Below are 12,213 nucleotides of genomic sequence, written 5' to 3' on the forward strand. Positions count from 1 at the left end.
TGTATGCATAAAAATGTTGAAGGCAAAAAGCAGATTCTGATAATGTTTTAGTTATTTATCTACAGAATACAGTCATAAACACTCTGCTATTCAAGTGAACAACAGCATCCTCTAGAGACAGAGAAGTGCAGATGTAAAAAGAGAGGCAGCGCGATTAGGGTTAATGCCCTCATTCACAAAACTGGACTTTGACCAACTTTATGCAGCCTCTATTTCATTTTAGGTCAGAGCCTTTCCAGCTTCATTTGATTTGCACCAGCTGAGAGCAAAATCTGTGGAATGTAATCACACCACAGTTTCCTTTGCTATTTGATACTTATAATGACGTAATTACACTGTATGACAGTAATTTTATTTATCGAGCCAGGGAAATATCAAACGAGATGATAGGGTATGCAGGGTATGTATGATAGGGTATCTACTGTTTGTCAACGGTTTTAAAGTTTTTAATTAAAGTTTTGCTGACTGTTAGTTTACTCTTTCAGTCAGTGAGTGGAAACAGATGCTGGATTATGTTTTAATCTCATTACCACGTTGGTGACATGTGAGCAGAGATTTGGTGAGATTAGGCTCAAGCCTAAACCAGTCTAAACTATGCATGCGCTCTCTCCCTCACACACATGCGCACACACACTCCGGTTTCTCGGAACAGCAACAGTCTCAGCAGCAGTGTCCTGCCTACCATTGCTCTGTATCTATCTAAGAGAGAGAGAGAGATTACCTGGGTAAGTGTGTGTGTGTGAGAGAGACAGTAAGAGTGAGGTGAGACGTATGTTTTCAGACGTGCTTGTTACATTTACAATTGTTAATTGTTTGACAATTAGGAAAAACTCTTAACCAATTTTAAAACACTTAAATTCTTCTAAATTTAATGTGAATTGTTAACACCCACGATTGAGCACACATACAGTTACCTTACTGTTACCTAATTGCAGACAATAAAGCTTAAGTCATTGTGTATGATATTATTTTTAGATCCTTTGATTTTGCTAGTGGTGTAATGATTTGCTTGCTAATGTCTGGCATATTAAAAAAAAATAATGCCGACCTGTAACTAGTAGAGCTAAGCCTTCGGTTTGGGCCATAAATGTCAAGACTTGGTCAAAAATGAAATGAGAAAACACCTCTTTGATAATGCTAAGCATTCTAGCACCTAAGGCTAAGCTAAGGCTGATTCACATCAATATTTTTGGCCATTCAAGATTAAACATTTGAGGTTTGTAAAGACATCCTGTGTTTATTCAAAGCTTGTAACACACATATTAACATATACTTTGGCCTTGCACAAGTTTCACAGCGACTCCTTCTGTAAAGAGCTCTGGCAATTCCAAACGCATTGGTTAGACTATAGCTAACTGACAGTTGCTGATGGTTTCCATACATCACAATAGTCACTGGAGTTCGACAATTTAAGATTCCGAAAACACACCATCAGCACCCTTAAGATCAATCTTAAAAAACTTCATGGGTTCTTTACTGAAGAAAATTGTTCTATACAGAACAAATCATTTGCATGCGTTAAGGATTCTTTGCCAAAAATTCCCAAAAAATGGTTCTGCTATTGTTATGACGTCAAGCTTGTAACAACAGGAAAACCCCTTTTTGGTGCTATATAGACCTGTTTTCAAAAAGATTCAATTTAGAACCATATTCAACGCATTCTCCATCAATCTGAAGAAGCTTTTCACCATGCAAAGAACCATTTAAGCATACAAATGCTTCCTCGAGTGTTCATTGTCTTTACTAAAGAACCCTTGAAGAACCATCTGTTTTCTTGTATTAAGTGTCTTCCTTTGATGTGCTACACTCTTTGCTAAAGAAAATATTTCTATATACAACAATGAACACTTTGCATGATTAAAGGGTTCTTTGCACCATGAAAAGGTTCTTCAGATTAATGGAGAACGTGCTGTAGATGCTTCTATATAGAACCTTTTGGAAAAAGGGTTCCTCTATTGTTACGATTTCAAGCCTGTAACAATAGAAGGACTTTTTCAAAAAGGTTCTATATAGAACCACATAAAACACATTCTCCACCAATCTGAAGAACCTTTTCATGATGCAAAAGAACCCTTTAATCATGCAAAGAGTTCTCTGAGTGCAGGTTTATTTTCTTTAAGTAGACACAGTAGGTAATGTGGTGTTACAACATAACCAGTCACACTGAAACTGGTTACTGGAGAAAGGTGCGATAAAGGATCCTCAGTCTGTCAGCATAAGGAGCAGTCTGAAGTTTGTATTTACAGCTTCACTGAAAACGTGCCCTCCCCAATGCACACACACCCAACCAGAAATCATTAGGACCTCTCTGAAGGCCTTGAAGGCCCTGAGGGCTCTTCACTAGAAATAATAAAACAATTCTCAAGCACCCTCTAAAAGTCTGATTTTATTGGATTTATGAGATAAAAAGCCTGCACAGATTTTAATGCAGCCACATGACCACTAAAAGTATAATACACACATTTAGGCTGTGTTTTATTGCCATCACTTCTGATCCTTTTTTAAAATTAAAAGTCATTTCTGTTGTTTTTCATGACAGGTGGAAATAGAGGAAGGAGTGGTCATCCTGTGACTGACGCTGTCTTTCGTTCAGTGGCCTTTGGGATGGGGGCAGCAGAGGTCTGTTTTGGGCTGAGTAACGAGTGAATCTTTAACTCACTTTGCTGCACGTGACTGTATACATGGACTGTGGAAGCTCTCAGTATTTAGACAGGAAAAAGACAGAAAGAATATACAAATAGGAGAGAACACACCTAAAAGAATGAGCTGGTGAGCCAATCATTAATTAGCCATAATAGCACGTATAGAGTAAGCAGCACTTAATTAGACTAGTAGTTTCTAATTAGATAAGCGGCATTACTACATAGAGTTAGCAACATCTTGATTAGTGAATTATAGTTAGACTAGCAGTTCTCTGAATATAAGCAACACATAATTTGTCTTTGTCATGTCTGTCTTTAACAGATCTGTAAAATTAACTAGCTAAACCTGAGTTGTTGTCCACTTTAGTAAACAGCAATCAGCTCACGTGAGTTTGTGAGGCTGCACTTCGATCTCTGCGGTGCACCAGGCGCGGCAATGGCTGCAGCAGCGATGGAGGTGATGGGTTTCTTGCTGGCCTTCCTAGGAATGATAGGTAACTTGGTAGCCACACTTCTGCCGTACTGGGAGACTTCAGCCCACATTGGTTCCAACATTGTCACCGCTGTGGTCAACATGAAGGGCTTGTGGATGCAGTGCGTCTACCAGAGCACCGGAAACTTCCAGTGCGAGACCTACAACACCATCCTCGGTCTGCGGACGGACCTGCAGGCAGCCCGGGCCATGATGGTCATCTCATTATTATTGTCCGTGATGGCCTGTGTTGTGTCCAGTGTGGGGATGCAGTGCACCGTATGTATGGATGGGTCTTCTGTCAAGGCAAAGGTGGCTGGAGCTGGAGGGTGCCTGTTTCTATCAGCTGGACTTCTGTCCCTCATCCCTGTATCCTGGAAGATCCATGAGGTTATTCAAACCTTCTATCAGTACAGCATCCCAGAAAGCCTGAAGTTTGAGATCGGGGACTGTCTGTATGTTGGACTTGCTTCTTCTCTTATGTCCATACTTGGTGGCGGACTGTTGAGCGTATCCTGCTGTGATGACCTAGAGGTAAGTCGAGGGTTCAGGCGCCATGCTGGGGGTTACCCATACCCTGACCGCACAGGAACTGGGGGGGCGGTCCATGGTGGCTCGCATTCCATAACGTACCGTCCAGCCACCTTGCAGACTGGGATCAACTTGAACCCAACCAACAAGAACCAGACCCTGGCCAGCCAAGTCAGTACCAGTAGCCACTCCACGCCGGCTGCCCACAGCTCCAGAAAACCTCCAAGGCACAATGCCGCAGCTAGCTACGATGTTACGGGGTATGTCTGAAGATTTGTTACTTGCTTTATATTTTTTCTTTTGTGCCATCAACTTCAAAAGACTAAAGTGCTTTACATTGGAGTGAGTGTAATAGCCAACAGTGGCATTAAGCTACAAGCATTTAGGCAACTGAACTGAAAAATGAAAGCTTCATTTCTTTCTCCACAAACCATGACATATCATTTCATGTTGAGAGACTCATCCGCAAATGAAATGAATGAATACCTCTTAGTTCGTTTGCGTAAACACAGAGCTAATGTTTCACAATGACCTATTTGGCTGCTTGACAGTAAAAATATAATTTTTTATATGTTGAAAATGATTGAAGATGCATTTTCTATGATTAAAGATTAAGAGCTTTATTTTGTTTTTGCAAAAGACAAAAATTGCGTTTAAATGAATTTTATCAACATCATAAATAAACATGATTGCTTGATTACACATCTGGGTTAACATTCTTTATAAATTCCATGTGCTCTAATTATATACACAATAAAATAAGCATGTCTGTGGGGCTACAGTAAAGAGTTGTCATTAGCTTGTTTGTTTATAACTACATACATGAATTAAGTCAATTAAATTGTAGCCTCATCTTATTGGGTGATGTGATGTTCTTGGTAGACCATGCTAACACCATGTTTGTACTAACGTGCTAAGATAAAATATTAGGTATCAGTACTGTCTGGTTATCTTAAATGTGGAACAGTTATCAGAAGCCAAATGCTGTATTATCAGACTCTGTCTAAATAGCCTTTAATTAGCAATACTTCCTTATGAAATGTCTATCTTTGGTACAATCAGATAAATGATTTACTGCACTAGAGCGTAATGGAATCAGAGACACATTTTTTGATGAGTGACTCTGTAAGACAATATGTTGCTGTAAAAATTGCAGCTAGACTGTCCACTGTGGAGAACTGTCCACATAAGGTTCATTGACATTGAGTCCACGTAAACTCACAGAGCGGGTCTGTAGCAAGTAAACATTACCTGTTTTCTGTTGCATCATTCACTCCAGAGGCTGAATTGCCTCCGGGAGCAATATCAGCACAATCATGTATAAAGTGTATGTATTATTATGTATGAATTCATTTATATATATATGTATCTCCAAAATACATGACTTCATAGGAGAAGGAAAAAACCTACTTTGCTTTTAATGTAAGTAAATGGAACTGCACTTTTTTCCAAGTCATTCTGGACTGTTTCATATAGGTGTGATAGACAAGTGTCTACATACTTTTGGCCATATGGTGTATGCTGGTTTTGGCAGTGATCAGCATAACAGCTTTCATTGTTGCTGACCAACATACTAGCATCAAAAACACGACATATTGTTTTTTCCAGCAGGGACTGAACAATTTCCTTAAGTATATCTTGCATTCTCAATACATTTTCTGTACTTCTGTACTTTTATGCTGATCTTGTTTGCTAACTAGCTCTTGCTTGGTCTCATTCACTATTTTAACATTTAAGGATGGTTTGTATAGGGCTTACCAAAAGACAGTGCCACAAAGCAGCTTTACCTTGAATCCAGATCCAAACCCCTAATGAGCAAGATGGCAACAGTAGCAGAAAAAACGCTGTGGCAGAAAGAAGAAACCTGGCTTACAGCCAAGACCCAATAAGGGAACCCATCTTCCTCTGAGTGGCATCATGTACTGATGTTACAAAGTAGGGTTTAAAAGATACCGACAGAGAGCCTATGACAAATGCCAATAGCTGACTGAAAAATATTCGTTTATAGTTACAAATAAATGCAGCAAGAAAAAGCACTAGATCTGAACAGTACATGGTATGTTAATCAGTACTGAAATATTTGCCTTTGCAGTACACCTACAGCAATAGGCTACAATATGCAAATAAGCCCTCTGACCAATTGCCAATTTTTGAATGTGTGCTGTGAGCACTTTGACCAGTATGTATCTTATCTTTTTTTGCAGAACAGATGTTTTTGCAATGTTGACATCAGTCCCTGATATTTTTGATAGTGTTAGAATGTCACCAACGTTTAACTGTTCGATGTATACTTAGCCCAAAAGCTGGTTGGCTCTTGGCGCAATGCTTTTGCACATTTGAGAAATGGGACATGCTTAAATACCAACCAGAAAGCACATGAATGCACATACAAATACACAAAAGTGTCAGCTTTGGGACAGGGGGACATTTTCAGTTATCTGCACTAATTGCATTATAATTCCTGTCTTTAATTTTTAATTACAGTGCTATTCTTGTGATCGTCGTACAACACAAGTGCAATATAGGAGAATTCCAACAATTTTTCATAATTAGTGCATAATTCTGTGGTGAGATGTAAACAACGTAATTCAGAAAGGTTTGATGTGAAATGGTTCATTGTAGAGAAACTTACTGACTCACATTTTCTTCACAGTGGTGGTGATGGGAACCAGGTGTCCTGATTTGTACAATGCAGATATAGTCATTTTTTATTTACCATCCAAAATAACCAATGAACCTAAATGTGTCTTCGGAGTTTGTATATGTAATGCTGACAATGATAAAATCGTGGTAGATCTGGTAAAAAATGTTTTCTTTGGGGACTATTTTGGCTGCATGTACCTCTCTGCCATGTTTCTTAAAATGACATTTTAGCTCCAAATCCTATCTCAAAACTATTGTGAAACAATGTGCCAGGCATCAGGCAGCGTATTCACAACTATTTCATGTGATAACATTCTGTGAGGTAGTTTTTGGAGACATTAAAGGGGAATTTCACTGATTTAAAAAATCTGCATAATTCAGATGTTGAGATGTAAATAAAAAAAAGTCCTTCAGGGTGGTTTGATGCAATATTGTATGATGTCTACAACATAAATATAGCCATTTCATTTACTACCCAAAACCACCTGAGAATCTGAGTTTAATATGTAATGTTAATAATAGTACAATAGACATGTAAAAGAGAATACTGTTCTCTTAAGGGAATACTTAGCCTTAATTTGCTGTCGTCTGGTTCCTATCATCACCATTGTGAACAATTCTGACTCTAAGTTTCTCTAGAATGGAGTATTGCACACCAAACCACTCCGAATGACTTTGTTCACATCTCAGAGGCTTAATTATGCAGACACTGTGGTGGAACCCACCTTTTAGGTCTTGGTAAAGTCACTCCCTTGTGCAGTTTCACAGTGTGTTTGGCAAAGCCAGAAGAAGAGGATGGATTAGGGGGGCCCTCTGCTGGTATGAGGGAGAACACCCGAATTAGGTGAATGGGGAAACAGCCCTGCATTATAGTGAAGCTCCATCGAATTCAGCTGCACCATGAATAAAAGCGTTTAAGAAATGCACACATACTGTTTTATTTACAAGATTAATATTTACATTATTTTACTGTGTGGTAATTTCAGAATGACGAGCAAAACGATTTGGGGAATTAGTTCTTGCAGTCTTCCAGAACCGCTTCTGTTGTAGTTGTAGTGGAGTCTCCACTTGCATTTTTCCTCTCCCGACCAAACTCAATGACAAGAGGCTTGTCCAGCAGCCTGTACCCATTCAACATATCCAAAGCTGTGTGTGCAGTCTCTACATCTGCAAAACAAAATACACTTCAAATTAAACGATGATGTGATGTTATCTACTGAAATAGAGCTGCTACGTGACAAAGATTTACACTGTGAGTGTAAAATATCCTTAGATTGGAATGGAAAATGGAAATACTAAGGTGATGCAACACATAATGCAAGCACTTGGACCACACAAACTGAGCAAGTACGATGGGGCTCAAAAGTCTGTGGCCACTACTGAAAATGCTTGTATTTTGCATTCCTTGCTAATTTAATACATAGTTTTTCAATTTGTATTATCAGAATAACAACTTAAGTGAAAAGCAGAATATTTCAATATGAACATGAATTTCAGAATTTCTTAGGATTTGATATGTTTTGCTTTAATAGTGTGCATTCAAGCTGATATGAACTCCATACATTTGTGCAAAAGCCTCTGATCTGTAGATCAAATCCACACAAGAGTCGTCTGAACATGCAGTTCAGTGGAAAAGATAATACTAAAAAAAATCAGACCTTTTTGCACAAAGGCCTCAACATGGTCAATTTCACAAATTTGCTTCAATTTGAATAGTGACCTAGAAATAGTGCAGAATCTCTAATATTTCTTCTTCACTTTGTCATAACTTTTTTAAATTTTTTTTTAAATGGTTTCCAGGTTTAAACAAAAAAAAACAAAAACATAAACAAAACAAAAACAACAACAACAAAAAACTGATTTTCAACGTTGTCTCAGACTTTTGAACTCCACTGTATATACACTGATCAGCCATGACATTAAAACCTCCTCCTTGTTTTTACACCCATTGCCCATTTTATCAGCTTCGCTTACACTTCATAGTTCTACAACATCAGACTGTAGTCCGTCTGTTTCGCTGTGTACTTTGTTAACCCCCTTTCACCCTGATCTGGAAAGGAGGTGGATTTAGTGTTATGGCTGATCTGTGTATCTGCTTTAAGGTTAAGACAGTAATTCACTCAAACTAATGGCTTGGTTGAACATATACAGAAACAGTAGAACTTTCGAGGACTTAATGACGTATTCACAGACAGAAATATCGGATACCAGGTCATACCAGAGAATGTGATGAAGGCTTGGCCCTTCAATCTGCCCGTCAATAGGCGGTACAGAATCGGGTGTGTGTCATCCTTCTGAAACCTGGAGAAGAGAGACACCAGCTGGGCTAGAGAGGCCCGAGGACTCATATTCTTCACACACAGCACCTGCTCAGAAAACATGTATATTAACATATGGATCACATGCTTTATGGGGTGCAGTCATAGTTCAGAAATAATACAGCACAAATGTACATAAATATTTACATCTACAAATTTAATTAGTAAAAATTGGTATGAATTAGTAAAAATTAGTAAAACAAAGTATGAATTAGCAAAAATGACTTGAAAAGTTTTTACACAATCCTGATCACAGTAACTCTGCTCACTGTCGTCTGTCTATGTGCTGTGTAACCCACTGATGCCACTATCTGCCTTCAAAAATAAAGTAAAATAAAATATTACTGCAGCTGCAACATATTCAGAGATGCAGTCTTTGCTGCGGAGGTTTTGCATCCTGCGCAACAGTCAGCGAGGTCAGCAACAAGGAAATGCAGAGGTGCTGCAGAAACCTCATTTGTGCTACAGTTCAAAAGTTTGGAATCACTATTTAAAAGCTTGTAATCACTGTTGTCAATAGTATAAATCCAGTGTTGTTGCAGAAACGTGTAAAATTATTCTAATAATTCTAATATTTCACAGGTTTCAAACAGTTTGTAGGAAGATGTAAAAATGATGAATGGAGCTGCAGATTCCATAATAGCTGAAAAAGCTGTATAGCACCGAGAGTACCCCTCTCACAATTCATCTGGTGGTCTGAGGCAAATATGTTAATAAAAGAAAAGCAGAAATCATATTTATTGAGACATGTCACGAATCTTACAAAAACACAAGTTCTACTTTCTGACTTGGTGCTATAAGACATTTAGAAAGAAGTGGTGATGAAATATTTACTTATTTTAGGTAGAGCTGTTTCTGTCATCAACTGGGAGCAAATTAGCTAATCAAATAGCTAGTCAATTTGGCCACAATTAAAGGACAATCTAATCACTAATCCCAATTATTTATGTCAATTAATCATCAGCTCAAATTTCACAATAGCGATAGGTCTAACAGAGGAAGAACTTCTAAAAAATTGATATTCAGAATGTCTCATATTCAAAAAGCAGTCACCAAATAGCTTTCACAGTAATTCTGTAACAAGAAATTACACAAATAATTACAGTTAATTATTTATAAGCATTTCCTGTTCTTACCATGACATAACTTGTTGTTCCCAAAATACTGTGAATTGTGAATAAACCATTGGCTGGTGTCTGGTTCATAAAATTTCACTGTACACAGTGTGTTTCTACACTGTACAAGTTGTCATTGAATTATAATTGTTATTGTGAAAGTGATTCCAAACTTTTGATCAGAAGTAAAACAAAGTAAAAACAAGCAAATAAATAAAATAAAATAAATAAATAAAAAAAATGCAAACTTGAACTATCATTATCATTTTCACTCAGAGCTGCTGTAACAGAAACCTACATTAGACGGCTCTCCACACTGGTAGTTCTGAAAGCGTGGAATTTTCCTGATGCCCTCTTCTGTCTCCCGATTGTTCCTGATCTCCTCGTCTGTAATCTCCTCTATCCTGCCACTGACTGTCACTGGACCGTTCTGGCCCTGTGAGGTAGAAGCGATGAGACGTCCGATTGGCTGGTTCACTGTGATTTTCAGGCCGCTGTGTTTCTCTTGATTTTGAGACTGTGTTTGGTCAGTTATGGGTGGGACCTGCTCATAGCTTACTGACGATTTAGGGCAGTCTTTATGGGCGTGCAATTGATCAGGGTCTTGGTCGGGAAGTGGTGACCAGTTATGACAGGTACCTGTCTCTGTCAAATCAAGTTTATTCGAAGGAGCTAACTGAGGTGATGGAGAGTCCACTGTGCTGTAATCAGAGGCTTTCTGCTGGTCTTTGAGGAAGTCTCTATACAATGTATCCATTGGGTTTGAGGATGTTGCCCCCTGCTGGCCATTCTGCGAATCTTCTTCTACAAATGAGAGAATTAAAAACAGCCTCAAAGTGAGCAAACACTAAAACAATATCATCTTAGAAATTTGATGTTGTACAAGGCTGATAAAAATCTATGATGCATGATGAACTGCTCAAACATATTTACTGCAGTTGCAGTTGACTCTCTCTTTCACTCTACTTTATTAAACCTTGATGGTAGAGGGCAGTAAGGAAGCTGCAGCGGTCGTTGCCATGGAAGAGAGATTTTTCGATCTCCATTTCTCTGCGGGAGAGGGCTCGGCTGGCTGAGAAGCGCTGGGGTCGTGAGAGCAACTCCGCCCGTGCTGTCATCTTGTCCCTAATGACCTGGAGGCGCGCGTCCCTCGCCTCTGGAGCTACATGTACTCCCCGGTTCTGAGAGACAGCAATAAGCACATACCACTTACAGCTATTCTTTTGTGAATAGTACATTTTTTAACAGCTATGAATAACATAAAGATAACAAAGTTAACAATGATAATTCAGATGAAGACTAATGAGATCAAGTTAACAATTTAGAACATATCATTCTAACTATTCATTAGATTTTTTTTCTCTGAATCTTGTGATATTATTATGCACCGTAGAGGGTGAAACACCTAAAATCCTTGCAATCACTCATAGAGGAATGTTATTCTTAAACTGTTGGATTTTTGTTAATGCAGTTATGGACAAAGTGGCGTGCCTTGACCCTTCCTCGCTCATAAAGGACTTTATGTATATTTACATAAAAACAATGAAGTGGATAAGGTAAAACATTAAAAGTCTGTCTGTGTACTGTTTTTGTTCAAATGCAGGTCAAAGTTTATAAACCACTGTTTTCTGTTTTTATGCATTTTACTCACTTTTCTGGAGCTTTTCTGGAGCCAGGTGATATTTAATGATGATAATATTTTTCTGTTAAAAATTATCATTATCGGTTACGTCAACCTCTACATGGCTATTGACTATAGGGATGCACAATAAGAATCAACAGATTTTTGCTCCAAAAACACAATCAGAAATCAGCCAGTTGTTTATTTTTATTTTGGTCATTCTGTGTTACAATTGATTCATATTATTTAAAAAAGCCACAAGATTTTTCATTCAAAAATTCAAAATTCTGGAGTCATATACGTATCAGCAATCGCTACAAACAATTATTGGCATGATTTTACTGCATCTGTAATCTAAAATGTTATATTTCTTTGTAATGCTTATTCAGGTACATGTAGCCCCAATTTTTACATTTTAGAAGTGTTTATGTATCATTAGAATCGGCACTGTGAAAAATATTGGGTACTGGCTTACAATTCCCATATTGGTGTATACCTAAAAAAGGCTACTAAAGGCTACGAACACCCACTTCAACCTGGGAGGGGCTTGATACTGCCAAGGACTGCTTAGTTGAATCAGGTGGGAACTTCTGCTCTAAGAGAACAAACTTAAATTTTCTGCATGTTTTAGTGTGCAATTTCTAGTTATTTGGTCAGGTATATAAAGTGATATAAGTTTTGCATTTTGCATAGGTCACATTTTATCTTTTTTTTCTGATACATTAAATTCAGCAAACAAACAGTAATTGTGCATTAAAATGTGCAGAGGGGTTCTCTGTACAGGATGTGTTTACTAATTTTCACTTGGAAAACCAACAAAATGTGTAATTTAACCAGTGGTGCCCAAACATTTGCATAAAACTGTATATTA

At 38.0% G+C, this 12,213-nt stretch overlaps 2 protein-coding genes across 3 annotated transcripts in view; one reads left to right on the forward strand and one right to left on the reverse strand.

The window, feature by feature from the left end:
• Positions 1-12,213, reverse strand: part of rbm41 (RNA binding motif protein 41) — a 32,036-nt gene that overhangs the window by 10,754 nt on the left and 9,069 nt on the right. Inside the window, exons 4-8 of one of the 2 annotated variants that reach the window (XR_005008218.1) lie at positions 10,698-10,902; positions 10,020-10,525; positions 8,507-8,654; positions 7,249-7,455; positions 7,014-7,104 (exon numbers count right to left, since the gene is read on the reverse strand). Coding sequence is in view for 1 of the 2 variants with exons in the window: in XM_036588072.1 (XP_036443965.1) it covers positions 7,301-7,455; positions 8,507-8,654; positions 10,020-10,525; positions 10,698-10,902 (1,014 nt within the window). In the remaining variant the exon portion in view is untranslated. Of the gene's footprint in view, positions 1-7,013; positions 7,105-7,201; positions 7,456-8,506; positions 8,655-10,019; positions 10,526-10,697; positions 10,903-12,213 lie in introns of those variants that run through there. The other variant, XM_036588072.1, reaches the window with a different exon arrangement.
• Positions 2,671-4,687, forward strand: cldn2 (claudin 2). Its single transcript, XM_036588075.1, has 2 exons — positions 2,671-2,769; positions 3,010-4,687. The coding sequence occupies exon 2, from the start codon at positions 3,079-3,081 to the stop codon at positions 3,913-3,915; it is 837 nt and encodes a 278-aa protein (XP_036443968.1). The 5' UTR covers positions 2,671-2,769; positions 3,010-3,078; the 3' UTR covers positions 3,916-4,687.

Source organism: Colossoma macropomum, unplaced genomic scaffold, assembly GCF_904425465.1.
Source record: "Colossoma macropomum unplaced genomic scaffold, Colossoma_macropomum, whole genome shotgun sequence".
Taxonomy (NCBI): Eukaryota; Metazoa; Chordata; class Actinopteri; order Characiformes; family Serrasalmidae; genus Colossoma; species Colossoma macropomum.

What these genes read in the sequence shown, in the direction of transcription:
- cldn2 (XM_036588075.1), top strand. Translation starts at nt 3,079, where the DNA reads ATGGCTGCAGCAGCGATGGAGGTGATGGGTTTCTTGCTGGCCTTCCTA.